This window comes from Galeopterus variegatus, unplaced genomic scaffold (genome assembly GCF_000696425.1).
Source record: "Galeopterus variegatus unplaced genomic scaffold, G_variegatus-3.0.2 Scaffold3260, whole genome shotgun sequence".
Lineage (NCBI taxonomy): Eukaryota > Metazoa > Chordata > Mammalia > Dermoptera > Cynocephalidae > Galeopterus > Galeopterus variegatus.
Genome location: NW_007729371.1, coordinates 91,028 through 110,676, shown reverse-complemented (window position 1 = coordinate 110,676; position 19,649 = coordinate 91,028). Strand labels below are relative to the sequence as shown.

At 34.4% G+C, this 19,649-nt stretch overlaps 1 protein-coding gene across 1 annotated transcript in view; it reads right to left on the bottom strand.

Annotated features, from left to right (window-relative positions):
- Nucleotides 1-19,649, bottom strand: part of STAM (signal transducing adaptor molecule (SH3 domain and ITAM motif) 1) — a 68,702-nt gene that overhangs the window by 10,077 nt on the left and 38,976 nt on the right. Inside the window, exons 5-12 of the mRNA XM_008584434.1 lie at nucleotides 18,913-19,059; nucleotides 14,476-14,566; nucleotides 12,108-12,300; nucleotides 10,076-10,170; nucleotides 6,484-6,572; nucleotides 2,166-2,253; nucleotides 1,640-1,694; nucleotides 956-1,109 (exon numbers count right to left, since the gene is read on the bottom strand). Coding sequence (XP_008582656.1) covers nucleotides 956-1,109; nucleotides 1,640-1,694; nucleotides 2,166-2,253; nucleotides 6,484-6,572; nucleotides 10,076-10,170; nucleotides 12,108-12,300; nucleotides 14,476-14,566; nucleotides 18,913-19,059 — 912 coding nt within the window. The remainder of the gene's footprint in view (nucleotides 1-955; nucleotides 1,110-1,639; nucleotides 1,695-2,165; nucleotides 2,254-6,483; nucleotides 6,573-10,075; nucleotides 10,171-12,107; nucleotides 12,301-14,475; nucleotides 14,567-18,912; nucleotides 19,060-19,649) is intronic.

Sequence of the window (19,649 nt, the reverse complement as noted above, 5' to 3'; positions counted from 1 at the left end):
ATGTGGGACCCGACCCCCCGGGCGGGAGCGCCGCCGCGCTTCCCAAGCGGCGCACTATCCAGTGCGCCACCGGGCCGGCCCTAAAGCAGCTTTTTAAAAATATGGAAATATTATATTTTGTTGGATTATAACAGCTTTTCACTCATTTTTTAAAACTGCATTTAAGTTTTCCTTTTAAGGATGACTAGAAGTTTATTAAATGTTTAAAAGAGTTGTTCTAGCTGTGAAAGTGGTACATTTTGTGTTTTTTCTTAAAAACTACTTTATGGAGATATGATTGACATATAAAAGACTATACATATTTAGTATATACAACTTGGTGAGTTTGGAGATAAATATACACGCATGAAATCATCACCACAACCTATGCCATAAACATATTCATCACCTCCAAAAGTTTCCTCCCATGCTCTTTATTATTATTATTTTTTTTTCCTTGCGGGAGTGCCGCCGCGCTCCCAAGCGCCGCACTCTACCAAGTGCGCCACCGGGCCGGCCCTATTTTTTTTGTGATAGGAACATTTAACATAAAGAGCTCACTATAAAACCAAAAACTACATATTCAGAGGAAGTTAGCAATAATTACAAATTCAACTTAAATTTGACAAAAACTGAGTTTCTTTTAAAGCTTTAACAATACACAGATATTTGGGCCTCAACCCTGAAGATTCTGATTCAATAGGTTTGGGGTGGGACCAAAGTATCTATACTTTTTTAAAAAGCTTGATGGATGATTGCTGCATACCCCTGTACATAAAGCAATTTTTAAAAAAGAATTATTAGTAAAATTAGTATTCCATTGTATTTATAAAGTAAAAAAAGTCTTTTAAACTTTATTTTCATCCTAAACATTACTTTTAGATAACTTCTCATTTTACAAAAACATAGCTATTCCAAATAATCTCAAATGCATTCAAGAATTTAAAACAATATACTTGAGCTTTTAAAAGCTTACCTGAGAACCAGAAACACCAGAAGACTGCATATAATACTGCTGATTCTGTAATTTTGCATACATGGAATACATCGGATCGTCATTCATTAACTTGGTATACAATGAAAGCGCCTCCATCACTTTAACATTAAGTTCTGAGAGTTCTGAATGTTTTCTGAAACGTTACACAATAATTTGAAACAGCTGTTGATTAAATAATGCCATATCAAAATATCAGAAATAGCAAGTAGTAGTTCTGTTAACAGTATTAAAAATTTAACCTTACACAAAAATATCCTATATTTTAGCCCTAAGGCAACCAAAACTGGTTAAGGTTGAGTACTGTGCGAGGAGAACTCCAATTTATTGAACTTGACTGACTATACCTCAAAATATCTAGGTTTTCCTAGTTATTAACAGATGGGGTTATTTGTGGGCTCTGGTAATGCCACTGTAGCAAAGATGATTACATTAGTTAACCCTCATTTCTAAAAAGACTAAAATAGTGAAGGTCAATTAAATCCCCACTTTTTAAAAAAAGGACAGATGAACCTTAATTCTCCACAACAAGTAGAAACCAAATTGGTTCCTCTGAAATGTCTTTTTTTTTTTTTCTAAAGGCAGAGTTAGGCTATTCTGCAGTTTATAAAGACAGCTTCAGGCAAGAAGGCGTACAATATAGACATATAACCTATGTTCTCTTACCTATCAATATCTTCCAGCTTTTCATCAATGAGAGGTCCCATCTGGTGACACATTGCTAAAATGAGAAGATTTGAAGAAATATAAGAAAACACCACAGAAGAAAGTGAATCTTTGATATTCATATAATTTAGAATAAAACAATAAAAGATTTATAAAGGAATAAAAGATTTAATTTGGAGTAATAAAAATTATACTGATTAACCTTTAGTCCACAGAACGCAAAATTTATTTTCTTAAAATACAATGGTGACAACATAATCTAAAATATTGATCTCAAAATTTAAAAATACTATTTTACATTTTACAAGATTCTAAAACGTTGAATAAAATACTTAATTTGGATAGAAAAGTATAAGAATTCAAATTCTACTCAAAGTTTAAACTACATATAAAAGTGAGACTGGGCCAAGGTAGGGTGAGAAATGTTACATTTTTAATATCATTTTCAAAAACCATTCTGTAACAGAACACTAGATATAACCCCTAACTATTCTTTAATTGCAAGGTAAACAGAAGCAAGGCTTACCTTCTAGATGAAGGAGCTCTGGCAGGTCTGGCTGGTCATCACTGGGATCTGTACTTTGTAACATCTGTAGCAACTCGTCCATTTTATCCTACAGGAATTAAATAGTGAACACAAAAAGCAACCAACCTTTACGCAACATTACATTCTCACTTTACTAACTAGCTAATAGATATAAAACTTTCGTAATTCATAGTTATGGAGATTCCAGTTTTGCTTTGGTATTTTTAGTATATTCCATATATTCTCTTTAGTACTGTGTAAAGTCAGAGGCTTGAAAGCTCTTTCTGCCTGTTTTAGAAACTGCTAACAGAGATTCTCTTAAATGAGAACAAATAGAGCCACATTTAAACTTACAACATGCTGAGTCTTCAATCTCTTATGTCATGCTAGAGTATTTCACTTTGTTTTGAAACAGCTGTAGCTTAGCCACACAGACAGGTGTAACATCCTCTAAGATGGCAGTGCTTATGGCTAACGACTCAGTCGTTGCTACTCTCCCCTTCGGTGAATACAGCAGCTGTTTCAGTAAGGCAGAGCTCAGCTGTATTACAGCTGTTCTTCTAAGCAGGGCTGTAAGAATTTATTCTACATTTTCTTTCCACCAATGTTTCAGTGTGTCATAAAAGGAAAGAGGAAGACTTGTTTCTCTATTTTCCTATATGGGAAAGGCTGGAAGGTATCTCGAACCAATGACTCAGATCTATTTCAGAATGTTGTATTGCAGGGACAAATGAACTAATGAAACCACCATTACATAAATACATCTATACATTATATAAGTACATATGTATTTAATGTTTGTTTTTTAAAAATCAAAATAGATCTAATCTACCAAAAAAATACTACTGAAATAACTACAAATCTTTCTTCTGGCATGGTTTTTACATGGTTATGCTACTCATACATAGATGCACAGGGCAAATAATTGAAAGACTACTAATTCTAAGCAAAGCAATTATTCAAAACAAAAATAAAAACTGTTCTGTGTAGACGGAAAACAGTTTGAGAGATGAACTAATCATTGAAGAGTGAAAGTGACACAAGTGTATAAAAAACTCTTCCCAACTCAAAAGAATGCTGTATTTTGAAATGGATACTATTTTTCAATGTAAAACATTCACAATTTTCATTTTAAATAGTCTAAAAAATGAAGGCATATTTCAGAAAAGTTTACCTACTTCCCAAAAAAAAAAGGTAACATCAGAGTGAGAGTCAACTAATGTGGATAATTTTTGCTTTGTTTACACAATACTACACACTATTTAAAATTACTTACTGTCAAAGAAACAGGGTTTCTTTTTTTTTTTCCTTTTTGTCTTTTTTCGTGCCCGGCAACGGATCGCAACCCTCAGTGTCGCGCCCGTACCGGACCGGGACCGGCTACAGGATCGCAACCCTCGGTGTTGCTCCCGCACCTCGCTCAGCCAGTGAGCGGCCGGTCTGTATGTGGGATCCAAACCCTCGGCGGGAGCGCCACTGCACTCCCAAGCGGCACACTGTAGCAGTGCGCCACCGGGCTGGCCCGAACAGGGTTTCTAAATAGACCACTAGTCTAACTCTACATGCATTTTCTTATGTAATGCAATCAGCCAAACGTAGCTTTCCCTAAACCAGTTGGATTCCTTGGCTCTTGGCACAGTCTTCTAGAGTCTGTTTCTCTAAGAGCACTGTTCAAATTTTTGCTTCTCTCTCTCCTAATGCTAAAAACTTAAAAACCCCTTCATATATTTTAAGAATGACTTTTCATTTTCCATAAGTTTAAAATGTTACAAAGAATATGATTTCTAGGACATTAAATATTGACATTTTAAAATAAAAGTCACATTCCTTCAAATATATCCAAAGGTATTCAAATACCATAGCAATCTGCACCAACCACTACCATTTTAAAAACACAGTCTCTGTCAGGAATTTAAAATTGTTCATTTTTCTCCTTCATATTCTCATCATATGAACTCATCGTATTTCTACTCAATTTCCCCTACAAAATTTTATCCTAATGTAATACACTTGAAAGTCTTCTATTGATGACCATATCAAATATATTTGCAATAAAAAACATATAAATTGATGATGATGCTCTAGGTGTTCGATAAATTCACCTGTACAAGTAAATGATTACTATTAGAATATAATGCATCAAAACATAACTGTATTTCAAATTTTGAAAAATAAAATAAGCTGGGATTCAGCATCAGTTCTATTCCTACATTTTGTTTTTACATTTGAAAGTGATGAGAAACCTCGTTCATATAAATAAATAAGCTGTTACAGCAATATCACTGAATTCTTTTAATATCTTCAGAGTTTTAGGCCAGAAATCACTGTGGCCTGCAATTAAAAACTATTCTTAATATTCTACTAGCAATTCATTTTGGTCCTTCTCCTATTTTTTTTTTTTTCCTTTTTGTCTTTTTTCGTGACCGGCAACGGATCGCAACCCTCAGTGTCGCGCCCGTACCGGACCGGGACCGGCCACGGGATCGCAACGCCCCTCGCTCAGCCAGTGAGCGGCTGGACTGTATGCGGGATCCGAACCCTCGGCGGGAGCGCCACCGCGCTTCCCAAGCGGCGCACTATAGCAGTGCGCCACCGGGCCGGCCCTAATAGCAAAAAATATAAAACTCATTTGAGCCATGTTACCCAGTCATTAGAGTCATTACTTTCTTAACACCAACACCAATATTTGGAATTTTAATACTCTGGGACAATGTACATAGTAAGGTTCAGTATGGGCAAGGGGTAAGCCTTTCTTCTATAAAGAGGGAGAGGAAAGAAAAGAAATGACAAATGGTGGCAGGGAGTGTTCTCAGGCAGATCAATTTTAGGAAAGAGTCCTTATAGAAAATGAGGATCTGAAAAAATTCTCTTAAAATGATCAACACCAGGGGCTAGCAAACTGTTTCTGTAAGGGCCAGATACTAAATACTTTAGGCTTTGCAGGCCACATTGCTGTTGCCACTACTCCATTCTGTCACTGTAGTACAAAAGTAGCCACAGACAATATGTAAACAAATGTGGCTGTGTTCTAATAAAACTATATTTACAAAACAAACAATGGGCCAAATTTGGCCAGCAGATGATAGTTTGCCAATCCCTGATCTTTACAATGTGACACCTGGAAAGTCCTGTATGGTTTGCTAGTTCCATAATTTAATATTTTATTATTAAGTTAATCTCTTGTTTTAATATTGTTATTCAAAAAAGCAATATTAATAAGTTTGAGTAGAAAAAGACAACAAACATGCTTAAAGATGGAAAAAGGTAACAATTTTAATTTTCCATATATATAACAACAGCAGAGATTTCTATAAAGCTTAAGTAAATAGGAGGATGAACTTAGTTCAAGACAATCTGAAGTTTAAATCCCAATAATACGAGTTTAGGTACTACTATCTGGCTCAAAAACTACAGTTTAAGTTGCTACCAAACTGACAGTGTTTTATAATCACTGAAAATATTCACTGTTGTTTCAGCTGTGACAAAGACATATAAACATTTAAAATAAAATTAGCATAAGCTTTCCCCCAAATACCAGAATGTGCTCAATCCAAGGAGGAACCGTAATTCATTTCCAATAATACTCAATATATGAGAGTTCTTCAAAAAGTTCATGGGAGGATTCATATTATCTTTTAATTCATTTTTTCCATGAACTTTTTGAAGTACCCTAGTATTAGCACTGCTTTTAAGAAATAGTTTATGCAGAAGTAATTTAATAATAGTTTAACTTTCAGAAACGGTAATTTGTTTTGTTCATTCAACAGATGAAGTGTCCCTTCCTCGATAATGTGCAAACAACGTTACCATGCTTGTTGAGTATATAAAAAAACAAGTACTCTCACATAATATCAATAGGAGTGTAAAATCCCATTTTGTTGAACATTTGGCAGTATCTATTAACATGGAAAACACACACACGGAAAAGACACAGATCCTTCAACTCAGCAGTTCCACTCCCGGATGTCTACTCTAAATATATCCAAAGATAGATATTCAAAAAAATCTGATTACAAAACTGTTTGTAACTACAATAAAAACTGTAAACAACCTAAGTGTCCAACAATAGACTAATTAAGTAAATCATGATAAATCATTCTATGGACTGTTAAGCAGGAATTCAAAATAATGAGGTACTGACATAGTAAAATGGGAGTGGAAAAGTTTCAAGACCAATCTTTGCTTTGTCTATATTGTTTTAATTTTTATAATGAAAAAACACAAGATCACCCAAGTAATCAATTTTTTTTAAAGAAGACAAAAACATTTCAACTTCAATAGAAAGTACCAACTGCTATCAACTAAGAAAATCACTTACTTCATCAATAAAGGCTGGTTCCGGCTCTGGTTCTATTGTCTCTACCTGAACATCATCACTAAATTGTACTGTCTTCTTCTCTGTTTTAACTGCAAAATATGTAAAAGTTAACTTTTTTACTTATAAAGTAATTTATAATTCTATTTCAAAGCACTTTAAACTCCAACAGAGAATTTAGATTTTTCTTATATTCCCATCAAGCTAACAGACTCAATTTAAGGAATAACTGGGTTGCAGATTTAGGCAATAATGAGAAAATGTTATTTATAAAATTCTGTCAAGATTCCTTTATTTTCTCTTGTAAAGATTTTACGTTTTCCATAAAAGAGACTTCACTAAAAAAGGGGGGTTATATTTCTGAAACAAAGATTAATCACCTACCACATATGAGAGTTTAATAAATTGGTGGACAAAAAACAAAGTTTTATGACAGCATAAGTAAATCCTGAAATTTAAAATAAATCCTCTTTTAAAATAACCAATCTTTTCAAAGAAAACTCTTGTTTGAAAAACCACACTAATTCAATGTAATAAATTGGTAAATAAGCTACATGTTCTCTGGCATGCCACTTGGACTTTTCACTAAGAGAACGACATACAGGCCAATGGCGAACTTTGCAAATGGCCTTGGCAAGGATCTGAATTTTCCAACAAATCAACCCGTATTTTCTAGTTATATTATACTTTGAGCTGAAAAGGTGCTCAGTAAGGGATCAGCAAACCATTGGCCAGAAGCTCATATTTCTCTTGCTCACTAAAGAAACCTTTAAAAACTATTTAACATAAAAAGTAAATATAGGGTTATTACTAATATAGCAACCTCCAAATAATACTGAGAGGCACATACAGCTCTAAAGAAATGAACATTTCTGTACTTTTCATCTTTGTATCAATGTGGTCAATTAGAACTCATAAATATATTAAGAATTAAAATGGAAAGGGAAATGGGAGAGGGACAGAATTAAGGAAGAGAAATAAAATTTATTAAACTACTGAATGTGCTATACACTCAATACATTGTTTTGGAGATTCACTGGGGGAATCCTGAGATTCAGTCCTAAGATATGCCCATTTTATAAATAGAGTGGTTTAGAAAGACTAAGAACTCTTGCACAGAAGAAAGATAATAAATGGCAAATGCTGGATTTGTATGCCAACCTATCTTGCTCTACTCTCCTATACTACTGGAATCTGGCCTGTCATTTTACTATGATAACAAGAACTCATATCACTGAAGTATTCTGTGCTGTGTGCTTCCATATAAAATAGAAATAGTTTAATTTCCAACATAAGTAATATATTCATTCCATTCAAGTCACCGTAAAGCAAAATTCTACATACAAAAAAAGTTTCAGCTGATTCATTCTCCCATGGGCAAAAAGAGACATCTGCTATAGACATTTTTGCTTTTTGTATCTTGAGCTATTAACGAATAGAAAGCTGGGATAGCACTGCATTGGCTGTTACCCATAAGAGAACACATGGCAGACTTCATATTCTTTTTTTTTTTTTTCCTTTTTGTCTTTTTTACTGACCGGTAACGGGATCTCAACCCTCGGTGTCGTGCCCGTACCAGGGACCGGTAACGGGATCGCAACCCTCGGTGTCGCGCCCGCACCGCGCTCAGCCAGTGAGCGGGAACCGGTCTCCACATGGGATCCGAACCCTCGGCGGGAGTGCCGCCGCACTCCCAACGGCGCACTCTCCAGTGCGCCACCAGGCCGGCCCCAGACTTCATATTCTAAGAGCTGACAATCCACAAATTTCCCGCCCTTTTCGTGATAGGAACTAATACTATTACTGTGTGTGTGTGTATGTAAAAATATTATTTATATATTTATATGAAAAAAGATAAAATGTTTTCACAATATCTTACTGTATCTCTAAAACAAAAACAAGCTAAGCAGGGCAGATATTTCTATTTGACAGGTTAAGTGAAGCAGGCTTCTATATCCTCAAAAAGAATGATGCTATGGGGATCATGTTAGCATTTGTTATCCAAGCTTGAGAACTATAACCCCATTACATAAGCTCTGAAGCTCCCATTTTTCTTTTAGATTGTCCAGAATGAAACATATGAGAGGAAGAATTCAAAACTCTTATTGAAGCTGAATTGCTATATAATGTAAAAAAGATGGAATGGCTAAAGGATCTACATTAGCGCTTGGATCTTGTCTTGAACAGAAGTCTCTTACAATTCTATCCTTTCTAACAGCTGATTCAAGACGGGAAAAAAAAAAAAAAAAAAAAAAAAAAAAAGCCCCAAGTCTCAAAAAACAAAACGACGACGACAACAACACACACACCACCACCAGCCCAGGTTATGAAAATGGCGGCACACTAGGCAATGCCATTTAAACAAGGTTCTACATGTTTTTGAGTTCTAACAAAAAAGAACTTCATTAAAAGAGTGGGTATCAGGAATCTGTCTCTATAAAAGTGACACAAGACAACCTGGCAGTAACTATGAGAGGGTACTGTTTTATCAAAGATCTGTAATTTCTGGTTTGTTGTTCAAGCTTTCTCTTGAAAGAGAAGTGAAGTATCTCTTTACTGTTAATGTATATATTTATGTATCATTTATTCTACAAATATTTACATAGCATGTATTATGGCTAAGATTCAGTACTAGGTGCTCTTGGAAATAAAAAGATAAACTAAGAGATCCTTTCTTAGAATTCTCATAAACTAAAAAAGACCTAAGCACCTCGTGGTTTACAACTTCCTTGGTTTACAACTTTCTTCAATCCCTCCTATCTGGCATTATAGAGAGATGAGATACTTTGCCAGATAACTGTAGCTTCTCAACTTATACTCAGAAACTCTTTAAAAATGCAAAACATTTCAATTGCTAATAGAAATCTTTCTAGGCTTGAACTTATTTTTCTGTTTGCTGAAACAGAGGGAGATTACGACAAACTTTTCTTGATGACTCAAACTCATCATTGTAAAGATTCATTAAAGCACAATATTCACAGAAATATATGGAACTGTCTCCTAGTACTTTGACAGATTACTGGCAGTTACATCTCCTGCAGTCTGCCACTAATATTTTTCCTTCATGGCCCCACTTTCTAGTTTATTTCTCCTAGTCAGCAAAGATTTGGAAATCAAATGAAAAATTATTTATATGATTAGTTAAATTATCAGTTAATATGGTGCATTCTGAATATCTAACATGCAGGCTTAGGAAAGCCACTATGTTGCTTAGACGTCACTGTTTCGAAGTCTGGGGCTAGAGACTAGAGAAATGGTCCCAACCATTGAATAGGAAGAATTCTCTGAGGTTATAGTACATTTCTACTACCTGATAAAAAAAGAATATGCAATGTATAACTTACATAACTCTTCTTAATGGATCTGCATTTTTACAATGACAACTATATAGATAGATGTATATGATAAAGTCCATATTCTGTCTGTCTATCTTGGTAGACAGATGATTTGAATACTTAGATTATTTCTGGTAAATAATCACCTACCTAGGGAACTACACTTTTTATAAACACCTTGGAGGCACTAATATTTGAATGACACTGAGTAAACTCAACTTTCTAGATCATCATCCATTGACAGATTGGAAAATACTTACTAATTTCTGGTTCAGCAGTGAGATCTGCAGTCACAAAATTAGAAGGAAATAACCCTATGCCTTGATGGGTTTCTCCTTTCCACCAGTTGGGATCACTATAATAAACAAAAAAGAACACTTTACTATAATAAAGATTTTATTTCTATAAATTTTTACCTTTTATATTTCTTAACTTACAGTATTACCAGATTTGGATCTCACAACAATCCAGTAAAGGAGCCAATGAATGTATCATTATTACAAACAAGAAATGAGGCCTCAGAGAAGGTAAGAAGCTATTAAACAAATAATTTGTTATCTTTTTGAAGGTTAGTGAATACTTAGAGAACCTAACAAAAAGCTGAGATCTTTCTCCCAAAAAAGGGGCCCCACATACTTAAAAACTGTCAATTTCAGGTGGTTCACAGGCTCTAGTGTAAGAACCCTTTGAAATAAGATGTAAAGGTAGGCTGTTAATCTAAGTCTCCATTCCTAGATTATTGCTCTTCCTAGTACATATTAGCAAATTTTTTTCTCTGACCAGAACACATATGGAAGATTACACAAGGCTGCTCATAGCACAAAACATTCACAAAGAGCAGACTCCCTGGTGAAAACCCATGTTCACCGCTATATTCCCGGTGCCTACTATAGGGAAAGCAGGCAAGCACTCAATAAATATTTTTTGAAAGAATAAATGACCAAGATTTTGTGCAATTTCCAGCTAATCTGCTCAAACTTCATTTTATCCCACTCAAGAAAATATATTAAAATATAAGTGACATGGTCTGAATGTTTGTGTTCCCCCAAAATTGATACGTTGAAATCCTAACCCCCAAATCATACGTGATGGTATGGGAAGGTGGGACCTCTGGAAGGTTGATTACATCATGAGTGGGATTAGTGACCTTATAAAACAGACCCCATAGAGCTCATTCACCTCTTCTGCCATGTGAGGACACAGGGAAAAGATGGCAGTCTATGAACCAGGAAGAAGGCCCTCACCAGAAACCAAATCTGCTAGCACCTTGATCTTGAACTTCCCAGCCTCCTGAACTATGAGAAATAAATTTCTGTTGTTTATAAGCCACCCAGTCTATGGTAGTTTGTTATAACTGCCCAAATGAAGTAAGATGATAATAATACTGATACTATAGGAATAACCTTAAATCAATTTAAATTTATTTTTAAAAACCACTTGTAAATTTCATTACTTCATTATCAGTAACAATTAATTTTCTTTCTTTCTTTTTTTTTTTTTTTTTTTTTTTTTTTTTTTTTGTCTTTTGTCTTTTTTCCGTGTCCGGCAACGGATCACAACCCTCAGTGTTGCCCCCGTACCGGACCGGGGACCGGCAACGGGATTGCACCCCTCGGTGTTGCTCCCGCGCCTCGCTCAGCCAGTGAGCGGGAACCGGTCTGTATGTGGGATCCGAACCCTCGGACGGGAGCGCCGCTGCGCTTCCCAAGCGGCGCACTATCCAGTGCGCCACCGGGCCGGCCCCAGTAACAATTAATTTTCAAGTAATAAATCACAGTAAATGTAGCTGTAGTAAAAAAAAAAGAAAGAAAGAAAGAAAAAAAACTGATGCATTATATCACTTCCCCTAGGAAAATGTAAATGCACAATTCCATGTAAAATGAATTTTTTTCCTATGAATATGCTATTCTGTAAAAATAAATTCAATAGACTATGCATTTCTTATAAGTTCCATAAATACATATCCACATTCAAAGTATGTTCTAAAACCTTAATTTTTAAAAAATAATTTAACAATTTCTATTATTAGAGGGAACCAAAAATAAATAGATTAAACTAGGCCTCCAAAACAAATAATAAACTACTTAAATAATACATGAGAAAAAAAAATTACACTACAAAATGAGAATCCACACAGTATGACACAAGCAAATCAACCAACCATCATACAGAGAAAATATCTGGGTCAGTATTTTTTATTATATTTGATAACTGCATTTAACATAATGTGAAATACAAAAATAATAAGTTATACATACTCATATGAATGTTCAATTTAATATTAACCATTACCTGTCATCAAGAACTGTAATAATTTCTCCAGCTTTAAAAGTAAGTTCATTATCTTCAGCAGCTTCAAAGTCATAAATAGCACGAACTTTTCGGCCTTCATGTTGGTGGTTAGTTAAGAGGTTGGATGTGCTTGGATACAAAGTGGAAAGGGTGGTTGACTGCTGTCTTTGTTCCTTCAGGGACAACTCAATGGCTGGTAAATAATGAGTTTTAAAAGGCCCAAAATGTTAATATATCCAACAACCCAAAGAAATGCAAAAAAAATATCTCAAGGTAGAAAGTATTCTTTCAATAGTGTAGCTGGAAACTAGGACATATCCTGATTAATATACTGAACAAAAATAATTTTGTCAATTTCATTCATTCATTTACAACTAAAAGTTTAAAAATAAATAAATTAACAAAAAACTTGAACAGCATCACTCCTATTTTTACTGAATGGATAAAATTTTAATTATACTGGGTAATATAAAGATATAAACCTTTAGATTCATTTATTTTTATAGCTGCAGAAACCTTATATTTCTTTTCACCTTTTAAATGAATGTTCCCAAAATGATCATCAGAATCATGGGAAGTCAAAAGTACCAAGTCTCACTTGGTACCTGCCTCAAAGGTAGTATCTGAGAACCTGAATTTTATTGCTCCAAAGGTAACTCTTACATAATCAGTCCAAAGACTCACATACTAATCCCCCAAAATAGATCTCAAATGTGTCTCCTCTGTCTCCACCACTACTCCCCAATGCAGACCATCACCATGTGTCACTTGGGCTCTGCAATGTAATCCTAATGCACTGACTACCATGCTTTCAACTCAATGCATAACCCCTTCTATTCTTCCACCCCTGTTCTAGATTGATAAAAGAATTAATATGAAAACAAAACTTTAAAACTGTTAGAAGACAATATAGAAAACTATCTTTTAGGATCTTAAGGTAGGAAAAGTATCAAAACACAAGAAAAGTAAAAATCATAACAGAAAAGCAAAACATTTTGATTTCAGCAAAATTTAAAACTTCCATTTGATAAAATATACTATTTTAAAGTTAAAATAGAAACCAAAAAGCAGGAGTAGACATCTACGATAGATATAACAGGAAAAAGATTAATATCTAATATAAAGTGTTTCAAATAGCTAGAAAAGAGGAGCTTAAATGTCCTCATTACAAAATAACAATAAATTTTTGTGATAATACATTTGCTAACTACCCTGATTTGATCACTGTATACACGTATTGAAATATAACTCCACCCCAAATATATGTACAGTCAATACATTTCAATTAAATAAAAATAATAAAATAAAATAAAATAAAGACTTCTACATATCATAATTCAAAAAAATATAAAGACAATTCACCTAAGAGGAAATCAGAATAGTCAATAAACATATAAAAAAAGACTCAACATTACTAGTAATCAAGAAAATAAAAATTAATATAATTGGACATCATTTCGAACCTAACAGATTTGCAAAAATTAACTCTCAGGGCTGGCCCATGGCTCACTTGGGAGAGTGTGGTGCTGATAATTCCAAAGCCACAGGTTCGGATCCCTATATAGGGATGGCCGGTTAGCTCACTTGAGAGAGCGTGGTGCTGACAACACCAAGTCAGGGGTTAAGATCCCCTTACCGGTCATCTTTAAAAAAAAAAAAAAATTAAACTCTAACAATATCAAGTATTGTAAGGAGATTAAAAATAATAAATAATAATAATAATAATAATAATAATAATAGCTTTCCTACATTGCTGACAGAAGAGGAAATCAGACAACCATTTAGCAAAGTTGAAGATGTACTTATTCCATGATCCAACAACACCACTTTTAGTCACACATAATAGAGAAAGTCACATATATATGCACAAGAGAAAATGTAGAACTACAACATTATTTGTTATAGTGAAAAAATCAGAAACAATCCCACTGTCCACCAGTAGGAGGACAGAAAAGGTATACTTATGAGTACACTGGAATATTATATAAGTTAAAATAAATGAACTTGATTTATATGCCTCATAATAAATAGATCTCAAACACAACGTTATATGAAAAAAGCAAATTGCAGATGGTACTTAAAGTGTACTATTTATGAAAAAAAAAAAACTGTTGAACAAAAAATGTACTTCATACTGTTTATAAATATATAGTGTAGTAAAAATATTATAAAAACATAGACTGAAAGAATACATATAATAATAGTTGCCTCTGAGGAGGAGAGAAAAGAAATGACACTGAAGATGAGAGCAAAGTATATGTCAGCTTTGGCTGTAAAGCCCTATTTCTTTTATCTTTAAATATCTCAGGGAAAAAATATTCAATCAGAGACATATCTTCTTCCCAACATCAGGGACTTAAAAACTCACCTTTTGCTAAATCTTCTTCTTCCTTTTTGTTAGCCACAGTTCCAGGATCCTTGGCTACTAGAGCTGGGCTTGCTTTTGCTTGTTCCGCAGCCTAACACAAGAAAAGGAACACAATATTTGATGGTTGTTCTTGAATTCTCGTACCCTTACCTAATCTAGGAACTTGCAAGACCCTTCTCACCACAGATTTCTGAAGAAGAAAGAAACTCAACTGGAATAGCTTCCTCTTTGAAAGGAGAGGGAGAAGAGTCAGAATTGGGGGAAACAGACTGACAGCAACTGGACAGTTACAGTAGGCAGCCTAAGCACACCAGATTTGTGTAAAGAGGTTAAACTAAAAGCAGATAATATGCAAATCAGAGAAGAAAGACTAAAGGAGGTTTTTAAATTTTTAGGAAAATTCTAAAACCAGAAAAGGGGTTGGGAGAGAGAGGAGATGATTATGTTAAAAACAGATAGTTTAAAAAAAATTTTAATATCTATTCGATAGTTACATTTTATTGCTTCCTTCCATCAAAAGCCATGATGTTGTCTTTAGGAACTCAGATTTATGTATAAGAATATAAATGCTCATACAAGTCTATTTTGTAAACCAAAATACAAGTAGTTAATTTTAACAGTATATTACTGCCTATGTTAAACATATTTTACATAAGGCAGTGTACAAGTAAACAAATAAATATTTAAATTGATTCACAGTTTTGGAATCACAAGCTTCCAAGCCTTAAGGCTCTGTGTTCCTCTGACAACATTTTTAATCATGGTACTATGATATCGGTGGTTAAGAATACAAGTTGTAGAGTCAGGCAGACATGGGTTCAAATCCCAGATCCACCACTTTCTAGCTCTACAACACTGGGTACATTAACCTCTTTGTGCCTCAAGTTCCTTATCAATAAAATGAGGATAATAATAGCACATGCATCTCATGGGAACCTCACAGTCTATTTAAAGGATTAAATTAACACATGTAGTTTCCAAAATCTAAAGAGATAGGGCCCATTCTGGGCTTAAAACAAAAAGTATAATATTATCTCCAGGGGTTTGTAACGTATGTAGAGGTAATGCACATGACAACTATAGCATAAAGGATGCTGAGGTGGAAAGTAAATGGACCTGTACAGTTGCAAGGTTTCTATACTTCACATCAAACTTTACAAGATTAATTTCAAGTACATTGTGAAAAGTTACAAATATATACTGTAATCCTCACAGCAACCAATTAAAAAAATAGAATTCCAAAAAAATATTCAAATTATCACATACGCAGCACTTAGAACAGTGGCTGGCACATAGTGAGAGGCAATAAATGTCAGCTTCTATTATCTGATTACACACCTGTCTCTACAACCAAACTGTATGCTCCTTGAGGAAATGTGCCTAAACACTACAATCAATAAATGTTGAGTGTATGAAAGGCAAAATATTCAACATTACAGTAAAATACAATTCTATGTTCTTCACTTACTGTATTTCATATTGCCAAACAAATGCACATTTTTTTTTAGGAAAGCTGATAAGTAAAAAAGCTTTTTGGAATTCACCAAACACAACTTTAAGCACCCTCAACTCTGATCCATGTCTAGTTGTATCTTCTTTAGATAATGTTTTAATCATCATATACTTCTGAAAATTGAAAGTATGCTTGGTCAGAGACAACCTTCATAATTTATAGGAATTTCTTTTCACAATTTGATGAATTTCACAACATAGACATATTGATCTTTTCTGATCTGTGAAGAAATTTCTAGTCAAGAAAGAAATGCAGAAACATACTCAGCACTACATTCCTAAAGAACTGCACATTTTTCAAAGTTCTTTTCTATCATCAGGTTCTAAATGTAATAATACTTCTATTAACTAGTCAAATATGGTAGCAGTGCTAGCCTTCCTTATATCTCTACATCAAAAATTAGTGGTAACAGGGCTGACCCCATGGTTCACTCGGGAGAGTGCAGCGCTGGGAGCGCAGCGGTGCAGGGAGCGCTGAGACTGCAGGTTCGGATCTTATATAGGGATGGCCAGTGCGCTCACTGGCTGAGTGCGGTGCGGGCGACACCGAGCCAAGGGTTATGATCCCCTTAACGGTCACAAAAAAAAAATAAATAAATTAGTGGTAACAGAACTGCATCAGCATGAGTTAGGGGACTGAAGCGTGACTTCTCTTAATATTTTTACATTATTTTCTTCTGTACTTGCATAAAAAAATATACTTGGAAAAATCTTTATATTTTCAGGGGCTTTTTAAAAAGTATGCCTTAACAAAAATCTAGTCTGATAAAATGTAAGATGATGTAAGTTAACTAAGTAACTTTAAAATCTAGAAGGAATTCTACAGTTGAACCTAGATGACATATTTTTTCATTAAACACAAAGCTCTTTACACGTGATTTCCAATGATAAGCTTCTCAGAAACCACTAAAAAAAAATCATTATTCTATCTCAACATGTTTTACTTTATATACATTTTATATATTTCTTATAGCTGAAAGATAGCCAGCTACTGTCTAACAAAACCAGCTTTTGCATATTTTATAACATCTAGATCAAAAGCAGAAAAGTAAGTCTTAACCTTACTATTTGCTCTTCTATGTCCTGAATCTTTTGAACAAGAGAATCTAATTTCCCTACCGATCAAGAAATAATGTTCTCACCAGTGTTCATGCCTCTTCTTGTCCTCTGAAGCCTAGTCTGGGCGCACACATAGCCACTAACCTCTACACAAAATGGAAAGCAGGATCAGGTAGTGGAAAGAACACTGGACTGAGAGTAAGTATGCCTGTGTTCTAGTTCCAGGTCTGTCAACTACTAGCTGTGGCCCTGGGCAAGTCATTAACCATTCTGAATCTCAGTTTCCTCATCTGTAAAATGAGGAGATTAGATTAGAGGATCCCTAAAGTTGTTCCCACAGATACCTAAGATTCCAGATTAACCAAACAAGGCTACATATCAAACAGATCATTAATTTTTCTTCTTTCTCTTATAAGGGCAAGTCCCTTTATGGACTAGAATGCAGTTTTCACTTGCACTGAAAGCTGTACTCTACAGCAGTGCTTCTCAAACTTCAATGTGCATACAGAATCATTTCAGGATCTTGTTAAAATGGAGATAATGAATACATAGGTCTGAAGTGGCACCTGAGATGCTGCATTTCTAACAAGCTTCCAGATGATGCTGATGATGCTGGTCAATGAACCACATTTTGAGTAACAAGTTCTAGAATAGGTATAGAAAATGAAATTCCACTAAGTATGTATATACACTCTTTAGTTCTCTGCAGTGAGTCTATTCTTTGATAAATAAACATTGTTTCTGTTGTCAAGGAATTTATAATAGTTTAGATTACTCTGCACAAAATTATTCCTTAAGTGTATAGATTTAAGAAATTATTCTGAAATTAGTAAAAGCCAGCTATCAATTATAAATGAATACTTCTCAAACACATAATTTATCATTGTAAAACTAATCATAAACCAAATTTTTACAATTAAAAAGAAAAATATCCTTTGCTTCCTTCCTCTCCCAGATATATTTCCGGGTTTTCTCATCTCATGGGCACTCAGACGAACTGGAAATGTCTCGGGAAGAAAGTCTAGCTAGGTCTGAATGAATGTAAACAATCTACATGACTCCTTGAAGTGAGCAAAAGCCCTTATATAAGCCCTCCACAACTGAGAGTTTTGTGTTCATGGTTTCACACCACTCATAATCTACCCCAATCCATACAATGGGAAGAGACAGTATAGTAAATAACCACATATTTTAAGCCCCCTTGACTAGTTGGGTATCCTAAAGGATGGTTACCCAGAATACAAAAGGAATAAAAAAAGATACCCCTTGATTTTTTTTTTCTATATGACCTACAGATTGATCCCACTACATAAGTAAGTTTTTCAAAGAAGAAGGAGGAGGAGGAAAGTTAAGGCTTTCAGTCAATCACATCTGTCAGGGAAAAGGAAGACTTATGTACTAGTCAGCTCTTACTAAGGAGAAAGGTGCTTCATGTGCTTCTCTTCTTATTTACCCCTTATATCTCCATCCCATTTTTAATGAATATTCATAAATTTCCTAACCAAAACTCTCTAATTAAGAATATTTTGATTTTTGAACTGTCATTTTTTGTAGATAAAAATATAGCATGAAGAGCATTTGCCAAGATTATCAGTTTAACCTAAAATTATATAAAAATTTAAAAATGCAAAATGTTAACCCAATCATTTATAAAGAAGAGACAGTGGGAAAGTAGAAGATGGAGCACATTAATATTCCACTATAATATTTTTCTGGCTCCTCTGAATGCAAGACTATTATTATTCTTAACAAAAGTTCCTCTGAAATAGTACAAACTACCTGGGAATGGAGAAAAAAGAAAAATTAAAATAAACATAGCTATTTTCGAGAAATAAACTGTAGCATACACACAACTTCATGAAATACCTGAGAGCCAATAGCTGGGAATGTAACTCCTTGTTCCTTAAGGTTCTTAATCATTGCCGATATTAGACTAAGCTGTGGATCATTCTTAAATTCATCTGTCCATTCAACCATAAGAGCCTTTAATTTTTCACACACTTTAGGATGACCCTAACAAACAGAAAAAAAAATTTAATGAAAAAATACCAATTTCATGGCTAAGGATTTAATACAGACACCTTAAATATAAAAAGTATAAGGTATTATAGGCCTCTTTTTGAATCACAAATTACTCCTAGCTATAGACTCATGAAAATAAGAAAATATAGTTGGTTACTAGAAGTAAACTAATGTTATTTTCACACTATAAAAAGAACAATAGAAGACACCACCATATATATCTCACTTCAAAATTAAAACATTAAATATATAATACCTTATTTTGGAGATCAGAAAGACAAGACTTTTCAAATATTTTGCAACCAAGCAAGCTTTGTACAACAAAAAGACAAAACAAGTAGTTTACTTTGTCTTGCTTTTTTTTTTTTTCCTTTTTGTCTTTTTTACTGACCGGTAACGGGATCGCAACCCTCGGTGTCGCGCCCGCACCGCGCTCAGCCAGTGAGCAGGAACCGGTCTCCACATGGGATCCGAACCCTTGGCGGGAGCACCGCCACTCTCCCAAGCGGTGCACTCTCCAGTGCGCCACCGGGTCGGCCCTTTCTTGCTTTTTGAAGACCGAAAAAAAAAAAAAAAAAAAA